The sequence below is a fragment of the Miniopterus natalensis genome, chromosome 5 (genome assembly GCF_054644295.1).
Source record: "Miniopterus natalensis isolate mMinNat1 chromosome 5, mMinNat1.hap1, whole genome shotgun sequence".
In the NCBI taxonomy this organism is placed as follows: Eukaryota; Metazoa; Chordata; class Mammalia; order Chiroptera; family Miniopteridae; genus Miniopterus; species Miniopterus natalensis.
Window position 1 is genome coordinate 88,811,584 of NC_142085.1, and position 13,780 is coordinate 88,825,363.

At 50.6% G+C, this 13,780-nt stretch overlaps 1 protein-coding gene across 1 annotated transcript in view; it reads right to left on the minus strand.

Moving 5' to 3' along the window:
* The window catches only part of PRKN (parkin RBR E3 ubiquitin protein ligase), a 613,811-nt gene that overhangs the window by 393,721 nt on the left and 206,310 nt on the right, over nt 1-13,780 (minus strand). Inside the window, exon 3 of the mRNA XM_087817735.1 lies at nt 8,029-8,251. Coding sequence (XP_087673861.1) covers nt 8,029-8,251 — 223 coding nt within the window. The remainder of the gene's footprint in view (nt 1-8,028; nt 8,252-13,780) is intronic.

Consider the following 13,780-nt stretch of genomic DNA (forward strand, 5'->3'; position numbering starts at 1 on the left):
CCGAGGGTCTAGTGACCTCCCAATAGCAGAGGGAAACATGTTAATTTTGATCAAGTTTCCTTTAGTTTCTAACTGGTTCTCTTCCTTGTAAAACCCACCCGGGTGTTTACCACTTATGAGGAATATTTACGCAAAGGAGTCGCCGCCTAGATGCAAAACTTCCTTAAACAACAATCAACTAGTAACTAACCAAGAAAATTTTCTGTGTTCCCAACGCGTTGCTGAATGAAAACAAAGTATTTACATCTACAAACGCCTTCACTCTCGGGCTGTGGAAATTCTGAGTTACTTACAGAGAAAAGTAGCTCATACATGCCCCCACCTCTCACCCACCCGGGACACACCGGGGAACTGCAAGGGACTTCAGTTCGCACGAAAGAGCCTTAAAAACAACAAAGCAATTAGACACGTTCCTGAGAGGCGACCACGTCATGTAATGACAGCTAGTCCCAAAGTCCGCTGGCTCCGCCAGGAAAAGCACGTCTCTCCCTCGAGACCCTTGCAGACCGCAGGACAGGAGGCGGGGCCCCTGCGCGCCCAGGTAAACGCGGACGGCAGGACGGGTGCTCCGCGCGGCGGGGCCTGCGGTGAACGACCAGCGCGCGTTATGTTTTCTGGGATGGGCTCACTTCGTCATTCTGTTGAAAAGCCTCCGTCGTGCTGATGTTGCACAGAATCACATGCTGCCGTGGCTGGACGGTCACGAGCGGACGTAAATGTTTCCTTTAGAAACGGCAGTCAGCTCCCAAGGGTTAACAGGGCAATAGGAGGCCATCACAGTACCTTCCGGGGCTTATCAGTGGCAACTCCTTAGGGTGCCCTCCCGGTTAACAGAAGGAAAAGGGAGAATATTATTCCAAGTTAAACGTTAGGGGAAAAAAGAAACGAACGCTACAAGAATGGGGTATTAAAATTGCTTTGAGTGTAGGCGTGAAATCTCTTCATTGAAATTTTGACCTAAGAACAAGTGCCTGTTGAATAGGTCTCCCCCTGGCCGGTGTGGCTCAGCTGGCTGAGCACCGTCCCCAGGCACCAACGGGTCGCAGGTTCAATTCCCGCTCAGGGCACACGCCCAGGTTACAGCTTCAGTCCCCAGCCGGGGTGCGTGTGGGAGGCAACTGACCCATGTTTCTCTCTCTCTCTTTCTCCCTTCCCCACTGTCTAAAGTCAATAAAACAAAACATAGTAGGTGTCTGTCGCACAGTGGGTAGGCTGTCTGAATTATCTACCATCTTTTTATTTATTTTTAAATATATCTTTATTGATTTTAGAGAGAGGAAAGGAGAGGGAGAGAGGGAGAAACATCAATGATGAGAGAGAGTCATTGATCGGCTGCCTCCTGCACGCCCCCGACTGGGGATCGAGCCCGCACCCTGGGCATGTGCCCTGACCGGGAATTGAACCCCGATCGCCTGGATCCCAGGTCGACCCTCAACCGCTGAGCCACGCCCAGCCGGGCTCTCATCTACCATCCTCAAACACTTCCAAAAAAAAGTCAGCTAAAGGCGTACTATGTGCACAAAACGAATGCGAATCTATTTCTGTAACTTCATTGCGTATAGGGAGGGTGCACAGGTCCCGGCTAGTCCCCAATCCCACACCCCAGTTCTCGGGAAAAAGAAGAAGGATATGCGAATTATTCGGTGCAAACTGGATATTATTCCCGAGAGTGATCTTTTATTTCCATCTTTCCAAAAATTATTGATTCCCTCCAATCACCGAGGACGGCGAACATAATTCATGAATATATCATGTCATCAATCCATCAATAATTTGTAGTTACGGGCAACAACTGTCAAACAGCTGAGCGAAAACGCATTACAGCCAGATAGCTCCCCTTGGGCCAATTACTGTAAATCAAAGCAGCTCGGAGGAGAAACTGCCGCTCTTTAGAGAAACCTGCCTGGTGTATGTTTGGCAGCCGATTTCCAGCACAGCCCGACAAGCAGGGCGTGAACGGCAGGAGCATCTGTGTCGCTGGGCCGGGCTCTGTTTTGTCTGGTTCCCTTGCTGGGGGGCTCTAGAGTCTGATATCCTACAGTCTGAACGTTCTTTAATTCGGGAAGCTGTTCTCAGTGGATCGCTGACCACACCGGGATTCCCAAGGAGGTGATGACTAAGCCTCGGGGTGTGGCCCGGGGCGGGGCCTGTCCAACCTTCGCCTGGGTTAAAGCACAGAGCTAGGGACACACAATGTGTTGCCACAGCCTGGAGCTGACAGGGGGAAAAAGCTTTAGAAATATGTCTAAAGTACTTTGGAAACTGTGTTTGAAAAAACAATAAAAAGATTATATAACTTCTTGCCAAATTCAAATCATAAAGTTTCTCATTGACTAACTCCAAATATATTAAGAGCGTTTTTTTTATGGCTCTTAAGTATTTCCTGTCAACTGGTATGTTACTTTCAGCTGGAATGTCAAGCTCTGGATGGCGACATCCCTTCAGCTGGGGAACTATTACCCACATGTTTTACAAAGGTGGGATATCTGCTGAAGCCCTTCAAATAAAGGCATCAGAGTGCTCAGGATTAGCGTTGATTTTACAAACCAGGCAAAACCTTAGCAAAGTTCCATGAACACTTGGATCCAATTCAAAGAGAATGGAGTTTGGAACCATCGGGGCCTGGTTCAAAGCTGGGCCTCAGCACCTTTTAGCCGTGGGAGCTGGAAAATTTAGTCTTTGCTGTCGGTTTCTGTATAAACAAAGAGACGGTGATTATGTTCCTAATAAAAATCAAGCAAGGTAAGTGTAAAAGTTTCATAAGCCGTTAAGTGTCAGGGAAAAAATTAATTATTCTATTGAGAGAAAAAAAAAAAAAAATTGCATCTCTACAATGGGCTTAGAATGATGGTTGGCAGGAGAATGTTATTTTCTGTAACAGTTCGCACATTAAATAGGACCACTGTAGCTTCCTTCTCAAAATAGCCAGAAAAACAGCGGAAACTGGGAATTGGGCCAAAGAGATTTTCTTCAGTGCGATGGAGATCACTTCCTTGGGCCATTTTACAGCTTTGCGGGGGGCAGGGTTAACTCGACTTCCAGTGGAGATGTAAAGAACTGCCCAGTGGAGCAGACGGCCCAGATGCACTGTTTATTGTCCTGCAAGAACGTGATTTTTTTTTGGTATCTAGCATAGCAGTCCTATCCTAACTGCTCTTTATCTATCCACCCACCCACCCACCCATCTATCTACCAATCTACCATCTGGAAATGGAATATAGGACTATTCCCCTCCTTCAAAAACTCACCCCCAAATTTGCCAGGCTGGCAACACCCCTACTGCACAAGATTGTCCTCTATGTCCACACTCATCTCGAAAGGACGTATTATAGCAAAATGTCTCTGTTGGAGGAAACTTAAGTTCTTGGCAGAACCAGAACGTATTTCTAATAACTTGATGCCACGGTGAGTTGAAGGCGTTCTGGTGTGACTGCCAGCGTTTCGTCGTTTGGGGAAGGTTGAGGCGGGAGGCCCTCCTTAGCTCTGCCCGAGGCACCAGGAAGCCCACACCCTCTGGCTTGGAGTCAGTCGCGTGGATAATCCACATTTCCAAGTACTTGAGATGTGAAAAAACGAGAACGCCGTCTGAGGTTCATCATTTCATTTCATTAGCAGGCCCCCGTGACTGATTTGTATTTGGCAAGTGTTAACTAATTTATAATCCCAGAATAATTTTCTTCTTGTACGACATTCGACCCCTGGCAAAAATCGCTGATGAGAACATATCCCCCAGCAATCGTGATGTATCTATAATGCGTATTCAGAGCTCAAGCCTTCAAAGCAATTTCATTTATTTTAATAGCCTTTATTTATTAGAGCAGCTCTAGGTTCACAGCAAAGCTGAGCAAAAATACGGCGGGTCCCCGCAGACCCTCGTCGCCCCCACACACACAACCTGCTCCACCGCGGACGCCCCGCACTGCGCAGCACGGCTTGTGCGCCGAGGGGAGCGGTGCAGCCCATCCCCACACCGGCACACTCGACGTCCGCAGCTCACGAGGGCTCACTCCTGGCGAGGTGCGGTCTGTGGGTTTGGACAGGGGTATAATACATGCATCCGCCATTCTAGTATCGTACAAAACAATATATTTACCCTAAAAATACCTCTGTGCTCTGGCAATTCAACCTTCCCTCTCCCCGCAATCCCTGGCGACCACTGATTTGTTTTTTTTGTTTTTTACTGTCTCCATAGTGTTCATTTCTGAACGTCATATAGTTGGAATCACACAGTACGTAGGCTTCTCGAGTTGGCTCCCGTCACTTAGTGGTGTGCACTGCAGTTTCCTCCATGTCCTATATGGTTCGATAGCTCGTTTGTGTTTAGCACTGGATAATAGTTTATTGCCTGGATGGACCATAGCTTATCTGTTCACCTGCTGGAGGACGTTGTGGCTGCTTCCAAGTTTTGGCAATTACGAATAAAACGGCGCTGAGCCTCCGTGTGCGGATGACTATGTAGACACCCTTCTTCAGCTCATTTGCGCAGACACCGAGGGGCATGGCTGCCGTGTGGTGCGGTAAGAGCATGTTTGACTTTGAAAGAAACTGTTAAACTGTCTTCCAAAGTGGCTGCACCGCTTTTCACACCGGCCAGCACCGAGTGGAGTTCCTGCTGCTCCATGTCCTTGAGCGCAGTTGGTGTCGTCAGCGCTTTGGATCTTGGCCATTCCGGTAGGTGTGTAGTGGTGTCTCCTTGTTTCAATTTCCAGTTCCCTGATGACGGACGCTACTGAGAACCTTTTCGGACGCTTATTTGCTGCTTGTATATATTGTCTGGTGAGGTGTCTGGGAACAACTTCAGCCTGTTTTTTAAGTGGGTGGTTCATTTCATTGCTGAGTTTTACAAGTTCCTTGCATATTTTGGATGACTGCCCTTATGAGATGTGTCTTTTGCAGGTGTTTTCTCCCCGTCTGTGGCTTGTCTTCTCATGATCTTGACACCGTCTTTCACGGGAAGAAACTGTTCAGTTTAATGAGGTCTAGCTTATGGTTTATGTATTTCATGGGTCACGCCCACGGCGTTGTGTCTAAGTCATCACCATCCTCAAGGGCATCTCGGTTTTCTCCTATGCTATATTCTGGGAGTCTTATAGTTTTCTGTTTCACATTTAAACATGTGATCCATTTTGAGTTTACTTTTTCGAATAGCGTAAGGTCTGTGTCAATATTCAGTTGTTCCCGCACCATCTGTCGAAGAGACCACCTGTCCCCCGTCGCGTTGCCTGCCCTCCTTTGTCAGAGGTCAGCTGCCGGTGTTGTGTGGGTCTGTTTCTGGGCTCTCTGTTTTATGCCCCGTATCTGTTTTCTGTTCTGCCCGCAGTCCGATGCTGGCTTGGTTATTGCAGCTTTATGGGCTGGCGCGACATCAGGCAGCGTCAGTCCTCTGGCTTTGTTTTCCTTCAGCGCTGTGTTGGCAATTCGGGGTTGTTCTCCTCTCCGTATAAAGTTTGGAACCAGCGGATCAACATCCACAAGATAACCTGCTGGGATTTTCATTGGAATTGTTCAGATCGAGTTCGGAAGTTGACATCTTGACAACACTGAGTCTTCTCCATGAACATGGGATGTCTCTCCACCTATTTAGTTCTTGGGTTTCTTTCATTGGAGTCGGGTGACTGTCCTCACACAGATCCTGCACATGTTTTGGTAGGTTTATGTCTAAGTTTTTCACGTATGGGGTGCTAATGTAAATGGCATCGTGTTTTAATTTCAAATTCCACTTGTTCATTGCAGTATAAAAAAAGAAACTGACTTTTGCATATTAATTTTGTATCCTGCACTCTTGATATTAGTTTCAGGAGTTATTTTTTTGTTGTTAATTCTTTCTGATTTTCTAGGTAGACAATCGTGTCATCTGTGAACAAAGACAGTTTTAGATCTTCCCAAACTGCGATGTTCCTGTTACAAATACTCCAGCGGTTCTTTCAGATTGGGTGCTGATACTCCCAGTGTTTGTCTAAAACTCTGTTCACTGTCCTCTCCTGTACCTTTGCCGGGTGTGCTGGGTACAGAATTCTAAGTTAGCAGGTGTTTCCCGCAGTTATTTGATATCATGTCACCATTTTTCTATTACTCCTGGTAGGAGTCATTCAAACTATTGTTTCCTCTCAGGTAACCTTGTCTCTCCGTTTGACTTTTAGATCTTCTTTTTCCTTGGTGGTGTATTTTTTATGGAGTGAGCGCACTGCTCCTTCACTGGACTGAGACCAGCTGCAGGCCTTCACTGGTCTTGCTCGGGACTCTGCACGCGTGAGCCGGAGGCCTTCTCCGCACTGGAAGGTTCTCAGTCGGCCTCTGAGAAATCTGTCTGTCCTCTGTGCTCTCTGGCCTCCTAACAGATATAAGGGTTTCCTATCAGACGTATGTTCGGCCACCTCATTCCAAACTCCTAGTCTCTTAAAACTATTTTTTACATTTTAACTTGTGTCACATTATGGTAACTGCCTCATATCTACATTCCAGCTCACGAATTCTCTCTTTGGCACCATGTATTTCATTGTTTTACTCCATCCACCGAGGATACTTTAAAATCCAAGTGACTAAAACTGAGCTCTATCCTGAGCTACCTCTTTCTGTTGTGTCGCTTGGGGCTTCATGTTTTTCTATTTTGCTTTAATTAACATAAATCACATCTGTTGTATATTCTGTTTCAAAATGCTGTTTTATTTTCTCAAGTTTGGGGGGAACTTATCTTCTGGCTTACGGAATATGCTCACCTCCACTCAGGAGGAACAGCCTGTTTGACTTACATCAGTTACATGTGCCCTCTCGGTAGCGCTTGTCTCCGGGGCATCGAGCCACACACCTGAGTCCTCTGGAAGCTTTCACGGATGCTGCTCTGCTTGGCGCACCAGACGCACCACAGGCTGGGCCCAATACTCGTATTAAGTTCTCATCTGGATCACACAGGTACTATAGGGGTTTAGATGTGCTTCATTTCCCCCCATTTCTTACATGTCTTTCCCATTTCTCAGTTGTATTTTTCAGTCTCCTAGGTGCCCAGTACATGTGAAGGGCACCTCCCTCCCTCCCAACCACCTGAGGACCCCGGGAACCAACCGTGCACGTAGGTCCTGGGTTCATCCACTCCTCTGCTGACGGACAGCTGTGCTGTTTCTACTTCCCACATGTCCTTGGATATAATGCCCCCGCCCCCCCCCCCTTTTTTTTTTTTGGCAATTTCATCTACTATCTTTAAATTTAGTGAGTTTAGCAGAAGATATTTCATATTATTTTAAGTCTCCATCTTGCTGGTTCCAGCGACTCTGGCACTGTGAGAGCCACACTAGCCCAGGGCTGCCAGTGTCTCCACTCACTGTCTGTGTGGAGAAACGAACGTCTATGTTTCAGGGCCACTGGCACTGTTTTGGGGTTTTTGTCTCATGCAGTCGAAAATAATCCTGTTATACTCTGACTATTTACATTGGAAAATAAAAGACTAAAGGAAACATATTAATATTGTCAGAATAACAAAGGGATCCCCGCCCTTGCCAAAGCAAAGCATGCTGCAGTGGGCTGCAGCACCGAGAGAGGGAAGGCCTTTCACCAAAGGACGTCCCTGACACGCGACACGCTGGCCTAGAGCCCGCGAATGACTGACAGCACCTCTGGAGCTCTCTTTCTGCTTCTTAAAATCTCTCTACATCACCAGAAACATCAGCAAACAAAATGCATTTTAACTGAATAAGAAATGGAAGAAAAGAGAAAACCAAGAGGGATATACATGCACCGGAACCATCTATTTTGACCCAAGCGCAAAGCGTCACACGTCCCCACCCTCTCCAGCTCCTCGGAGAAAAAGTGCTGGTCCTGAGAGCGTCTCCACCCCTCGTGTGCATTCTCATGGGCAAACCTTTCCTGTGTTCCTATTAAGCGCAGCACCTCCATTTTACACCCAAACGCTCTCCTTCTAGCGGTGTCGCCTCCTGCGATAGGGCCCGTCGTGAACACCACTGACGGAGAACCCCCCTCAGAGGAGGCTTCACTGCACAGAGCGCTTGGCTGGCGCAACAGAGTCACTGTAGTCACCTGGTCTCCCCGCGGGCCGGTCAGCCTTCAAAATGACAGCCAGGCCCTCCGAGTCGGTCGGCAGGACAGAGCTGCTGAAGTCCACGCGGGTGAGGCTCTCAGGCTCCCTCTTGGAGGCGCCCGCAGTGCTCCGGGGACCGTCCCCGCCGGGGGTCGTTGCCTGGCCTTCTCTCCTGGGTCTCAGCACTACGTGGACGATGCTCTGCTGGTCCAGGTCACAGCTCTGTGGGAACGAAGGGAACACACAAACAAACGCCAGGTGAGGTCAGAGATGCCTCCAGTGCTAGAGCGGGTCACAGACTAAACTCTGCCCTGCGGGTGTCCCCTGCAGCCGTGGGACGCAAGCAGGGCGACGTGTGACGTGTGTGACAGGTAAGCCAGGCACACTTCCCAGCCGGGGGCACTGCACTCACATGTGTGCCTGTCCCCCAAGCACCGCGCTGGGCCGGGAACTGTGAGGGGGGGGCGGGGGGTGAATGAGAGGCGATCACAGGAAACCAAGGGACCCGCAAAGGGGCCTGAACTCTGCTAGACGAAGCAGCGCTCTGCACACACACCCAAGGCCAGGGAAAGGAGCACAGAGAGCTGGTCATCAAGTACAGGGCATCTTCTCCAGAACTGAAGGTCAGTACGTTCATGGTGGACTCCACACCTCCCCCTCCGTCACAGCAGACACACCGTCACCCACGGGGGATCCCGGGGGTCATGTCCTGCTCCATCTGGTTTCACAGGTAAAAATGGGACCATTTACGAAAGTGTTTGGCGTCTGAACACCACAACGCGTATGAATAGGAGACTGTAAAATCCGGTGGAATTAAAGCTGGAAGTCACAGTATTCGCTAGGGCAGAAGCTGGATGACTTTAAAGGAAGCCCCCGCTTCAGAACGTCCACGAGACAGAAAGTGTTACTCACCCGTCCGCCCTGCCTCCCACAGAGGAGACCATGCTCCTGACAAAACCCCCAACCTCAACGTCTTCAAGCTGCCTGTTGCTGTTCCCTCGCACCTTAAGATTGCTCGGAGCGACCCACGCGAAGCGCAGTGATCATTTTAAAGCAGTAACTCCTGCCCCCACGCACCCCCAGCCGGCCCTCCCTCGCCTTCACTATCAGACTTTCGAGGGGGCCCGTCGGTCACTCGCAGGCACTGCTTGCTGTCTGCCTCCGCTTTGGAAAGGTCACTGGCCGCCTCTGGCCCTAAACACCATTCCCACCAGCTGGGAAAGGTTCCCGAGTGCGTTACCGAAGAGGCACCTGTGGACGCATGGCTCTGGGACCGTGCAGTTGTTTGCTAAGCAGGGACAGCCGACGACACTCTATTTTCCACTCTGATGGGACTAACAGACCCTCCATCATCATTTCTCGCCCCGTAGTGTTCGGCCAGCACTCAAGCTGGACAAGCCTTCAGCCCAAGTCACCCAAACAGCCGGCGTCCCCGATCTGAGTACCCTCCGGGGGGCGCGTGCGTGAGGACTTGGGCGAGGCTGCATCCTTCGGAGAAACAGTTGAGGATTAGCATCGGGTTCTACCCATACTGTGTTCTTCTCACGGAGGCTCAAGAATTTGTTTGGATAAAGGTCCCCTCTGCACACTCAGGGCTGGGGGGCGTCCCGAGATCCTGCTGATAAAAGCGAGGCCTCCCTCTCCTCTGAATCCCGACCGCCTCCTGCCGGGGCTCCCTCCCGCCTCCCTCTCCTCTGAATCCCGACCGCCTCTACCAGCTGGGCTCTCTGCCCTGCCCTGGGCAGCGCCTGGCAGGCTGCTTGCAGGAGTCTGATCTCAGGACTTCACTGGGACATTCCTGAGAGCAGCGGCGGGTCACAGTTCCCTTTTTGTTGACCAAACGCTTCACACAGTGCTTTGAACCTTGGAGATGCAGAAAATACACCCATGAATTGAAAAGGTGAGTGACTGGGGGGAAATGACAATACTTAAACAAACACATATACGTAGTCATAAACTCGGTGCCCGAAGTCTCCACGGGGAACCAGGCGACTGCGGAAGAAAGAACATGGAATTGAAAGCCAAAGGAATGTAACTTATTAACTGTGTGGCCTTTGGAAAATTTTTCTTTTCTAAGCCTCGGTCTCTACATCTGTCACAGGCAATAACACCGCCGACTTTGAAGACTGCTGGGAAGATTTAAGGGGGTACGCAGAGTGCGGACCCCAATCGGCGGTAAAAACTCGACACAGTGTTAGCATTGTCGCCAGCATCTGGGAGCTTTGAAAGCCAGCGAGGGCGGGTCCTTTACCTCGTACATCAATGAGACTGCAAAACCCTGTCTATCTGGGGGCTCCACTGGCACCATCTCATTTGGAAAATGCACAAAGGCGGCGAAATAAGGAGATGTGACGATTGTTCTGGTAACATCCTGGCTTCCTGCGAACTGAAAAATGATACGAAAAACACCCCTCTCCGCTCAGGGCCATGGAGCCCACGAGGACTCTGGGCAAATTCCCAGGGCTGTGAACCGACACACGTGGAGGAAATCCCAGCGCCGAGACCGCCCATGGGACCCAGATCTTCCTGACGCCCAGAGAAGGCTGTGGAGGGGGCCGGAGGACCCCAAGCAGGTGTGGCGATGTTTACGGAACGTGTTTCTCTCGGTCTTGCCCACGGTTCTGAGAGCACCAACTGCCCAGCTCTTTGACTCTCAGGGACATTGCTGCTGACGTCGGGAGCGGCCGCTCTGCCCGACGGCACAAGATGCCACCAGGCCGGTGCAGTCGAACCACGGTCACAGCCCACGCCTTGGACAATGGACCCGACAGGCTGGCTGGCCGGCCGCTCCAGGGCCCGAGGAGAACTCGGGCTCACGGCAGACGCCCCGCTCCCCGGCTGTGGGGACGCAGGGGTCCCTGGGAAGACAGCGGCTTTCTCCCACGTGGTTTCTTGCTGTTGTTGCTGTTTAGTTTGTGCTCCGACACAGGTGTAAACCTCCTCAGGGCGAAGCGCCGTCTTATCTGTGTTTCCTCAGTAGCTAGAGCACCGCCGGGCAAAGCGGGGGCGCTTCATGCGGTGTGTTCCGTTCCAGCGTAGGACACACAACTGGGCCCTGCAGCCCATGTCTCCCGTCCCGGAGCCCACGCTCTCTCCAACGCCCAGGCGGCCTCTCCCCACTCGCGACAGAAGACGCGGAAACCAGAGCCTTTCCCTGTGTAAGCCTTCAGATCAGTCTGCACTCGTGGGCACAGTCACTCTTCCAGGTCTGTGCTCTTTAAATTAGGCTCAGCTGTCTTCAGCGTCCTCAGCATGATTCATTCGGTTCTGGTTCCAAGGCTGTTAAACTCCCTTCCATCAGACGAGATGCTGACATTACTTCCGTTGGAAGGTGTCGCCCCTCCCACTGTGCACCAGCTTCACACATTAAGGCCTTCGAGTCTCTGATTTTCAGCTGAATTTTTAATAGCACACAATTCCCCCCCCCCCCAGAAAAGCAATAATGATTAGTCAAGAATTATCAGATGGAAGATTTCCTAATTTAATGGTCGATGACGTTATCAGATTTTAATTTTAAAAGTCATTCCGACATGAAGCAGCTCTCTTAGGTGAGTTTAAAGAAACACTTTCTAGAGCAACTGAAAGCCCCTTCCTGTTTCGCTGCGAAAAATCCAGGGGTGCTGATTACTGGCTCCTTCTGAAAATAACCTGCAGCAAAGAGATGCTTCTGCAAGTCCGCCAGAGTTTTTAACAGGGTACTTTCTATGTCAGGGAACAAAATGGCCATACTTAGGAAGTTACTGAGGTATTTTTAAACGTAACGGTTAAGAAAGGCTCTGCATGGTTGCTGCTAACAATGCAATGATGTGCTTAAAGACAGCACAGGCGTGGATGCCCCGGCCCGCGTGGCTCAGCTGGTTCAGCATCGACTTGGGCACCAAGAGGTCGAGAGGTCCCCAGTTCGATTCCCGGTCAGGGCCCATGCCCGGCTGTGGGCTCCATCCCCAGTGGGGGGCGTGCAGGAGGCAGCCAGTGGGTGTTTCTCTCTCTCTCCCTCTCCTTCCCTCTCTCTTTAAAATAAATAAAAACGTATTTTGAAAAGGACACCATGGCCTAGAGATGCTCAGAGCAACTGGGAATAACCGGGAAGGAGCTGCTCACACTGGATTTTCCTCGTGAGCCCCAGCTCTCTCCAGGGTTCACGATGAACACTAAACACCAATTTCTATTAATTGGAAGAGAAAGAAAACTGTCCCTTCCACGTGATCTTTCATTTAAAAATAAAGCTTTTAAATGATGATACGTTGTGATTTATGCTCTGACTTTATTGCACGTTTTTATGGCTGGTTTCATTACGATCAAAGAAACTAAGCTACACGGAGATGGTGAAGGGCCCTTGCCTGGCCGCCAGAGTTCAAGCAGCACGATTACTGTGACGGTCGGGTAGCCCCACGCTGACAAGCGGGCGTGGGTCTGAGCCCCGTCACCCCCCGTGTGCCGCCCACCGCAGGCCTGGGACCTGCCAAGTGCCACCGCCCTCATCCAGGCCATTCAGTAAGCCCGAGGCTCCCTGTCCCTGTCCCCTGTCCCTGGGCGGGGCTTTGGGGACCCCGCAGAGCCAGGCAGGTGGAGGGTGGCAATGGACAATTGGGCTCTTCAAGGGCAGGGCTCTTCAAGCTGACAGGCCTCATATTTAGTTTTTAAACTGACACAGAGATAAAGCTTCGCACCCTGTGTACATTCCCTAAGTTTCCAGCCATGGGGTTGCATTTTAGATATAAATGCAACACGTTACTAAGTGGCTCCTGTTTCGTGAGCGGGATCCGCCTTGTGTCACGTGGATGACGCTTTCCCTCGATGACTATAACATGAGCCCGCTCTCCTCCCCCACCTGCCCCCTGGGCGGGGCCTGCATGAGGCGCCCTCCAGGCTCCGGCTCTGCAAGTCTGCGAATAGAGACAGACCCCCGGCCCCTGACACCCGGCTGCGAGAAAGGATGCATGGTGCTAGCTGCCACTGCAGCTGGCGGTCCTGGCTCATCCTTCCGGGTGCCCGTCTATCTCAGAGAAGCCGTGAGAAGGCCACAGGCCACCGAGGTGCATCCCGAGGGTCACAGCTCTCACAGGTGAGAGATGCTGCCTAAGGGCCTCAGGGTCGGCCGGCCGGTAAAGGAGAAAGGTGGGCTGGGCTGGGCCGATAACCAGGCTCCCACCCATGACCTTGGCTCAGAAATAACAGATACATTTTGTCTTTGACAAATAGATTCTTCAAAATGGATCTAGCAGAACTCATCTAGAACGAACCTCCTCTGCGATTGGTGGTTAGGATTTTTACATCTTCACAAAATGAACATTCTCGGGGTGTAAGGATGGAAGAAAGCTCAGCAGAGGCCTAGCCCCTCTCCCCTGGAGTCCGTCAGTTGAAGGAATTCGAGTTGCCTGCCTGGCACTGCTCTCGGTATTTGCTCCTTTCACTCTGCACAGTGAGATACGTCTTATTAATACCCTCATTTTACAGATGAGACAACCGACATGCAAAGAAATTAAGTCATGGCCAAAGGTCATAACGAGCTAAGTGGCTGAGCCTGGGTGTTAACTAGTATCTGGGTGGCACACAGTGACCTGCTCACGAATCCCTGCAATAAACACTCGCACATTCATCTCAGCCACCCTTTCCCCAGACCTTTCCCACAGGTTATGTTCGGAATTTTAGCAGCAACTTAGGGCTCAGGAAGGCAAAGGAATTAGCCAGAGGCCACAGGAGCTTCTAAACAGATAAAATAATTTGCAAAAATTGTCAGTAAAAAAACTG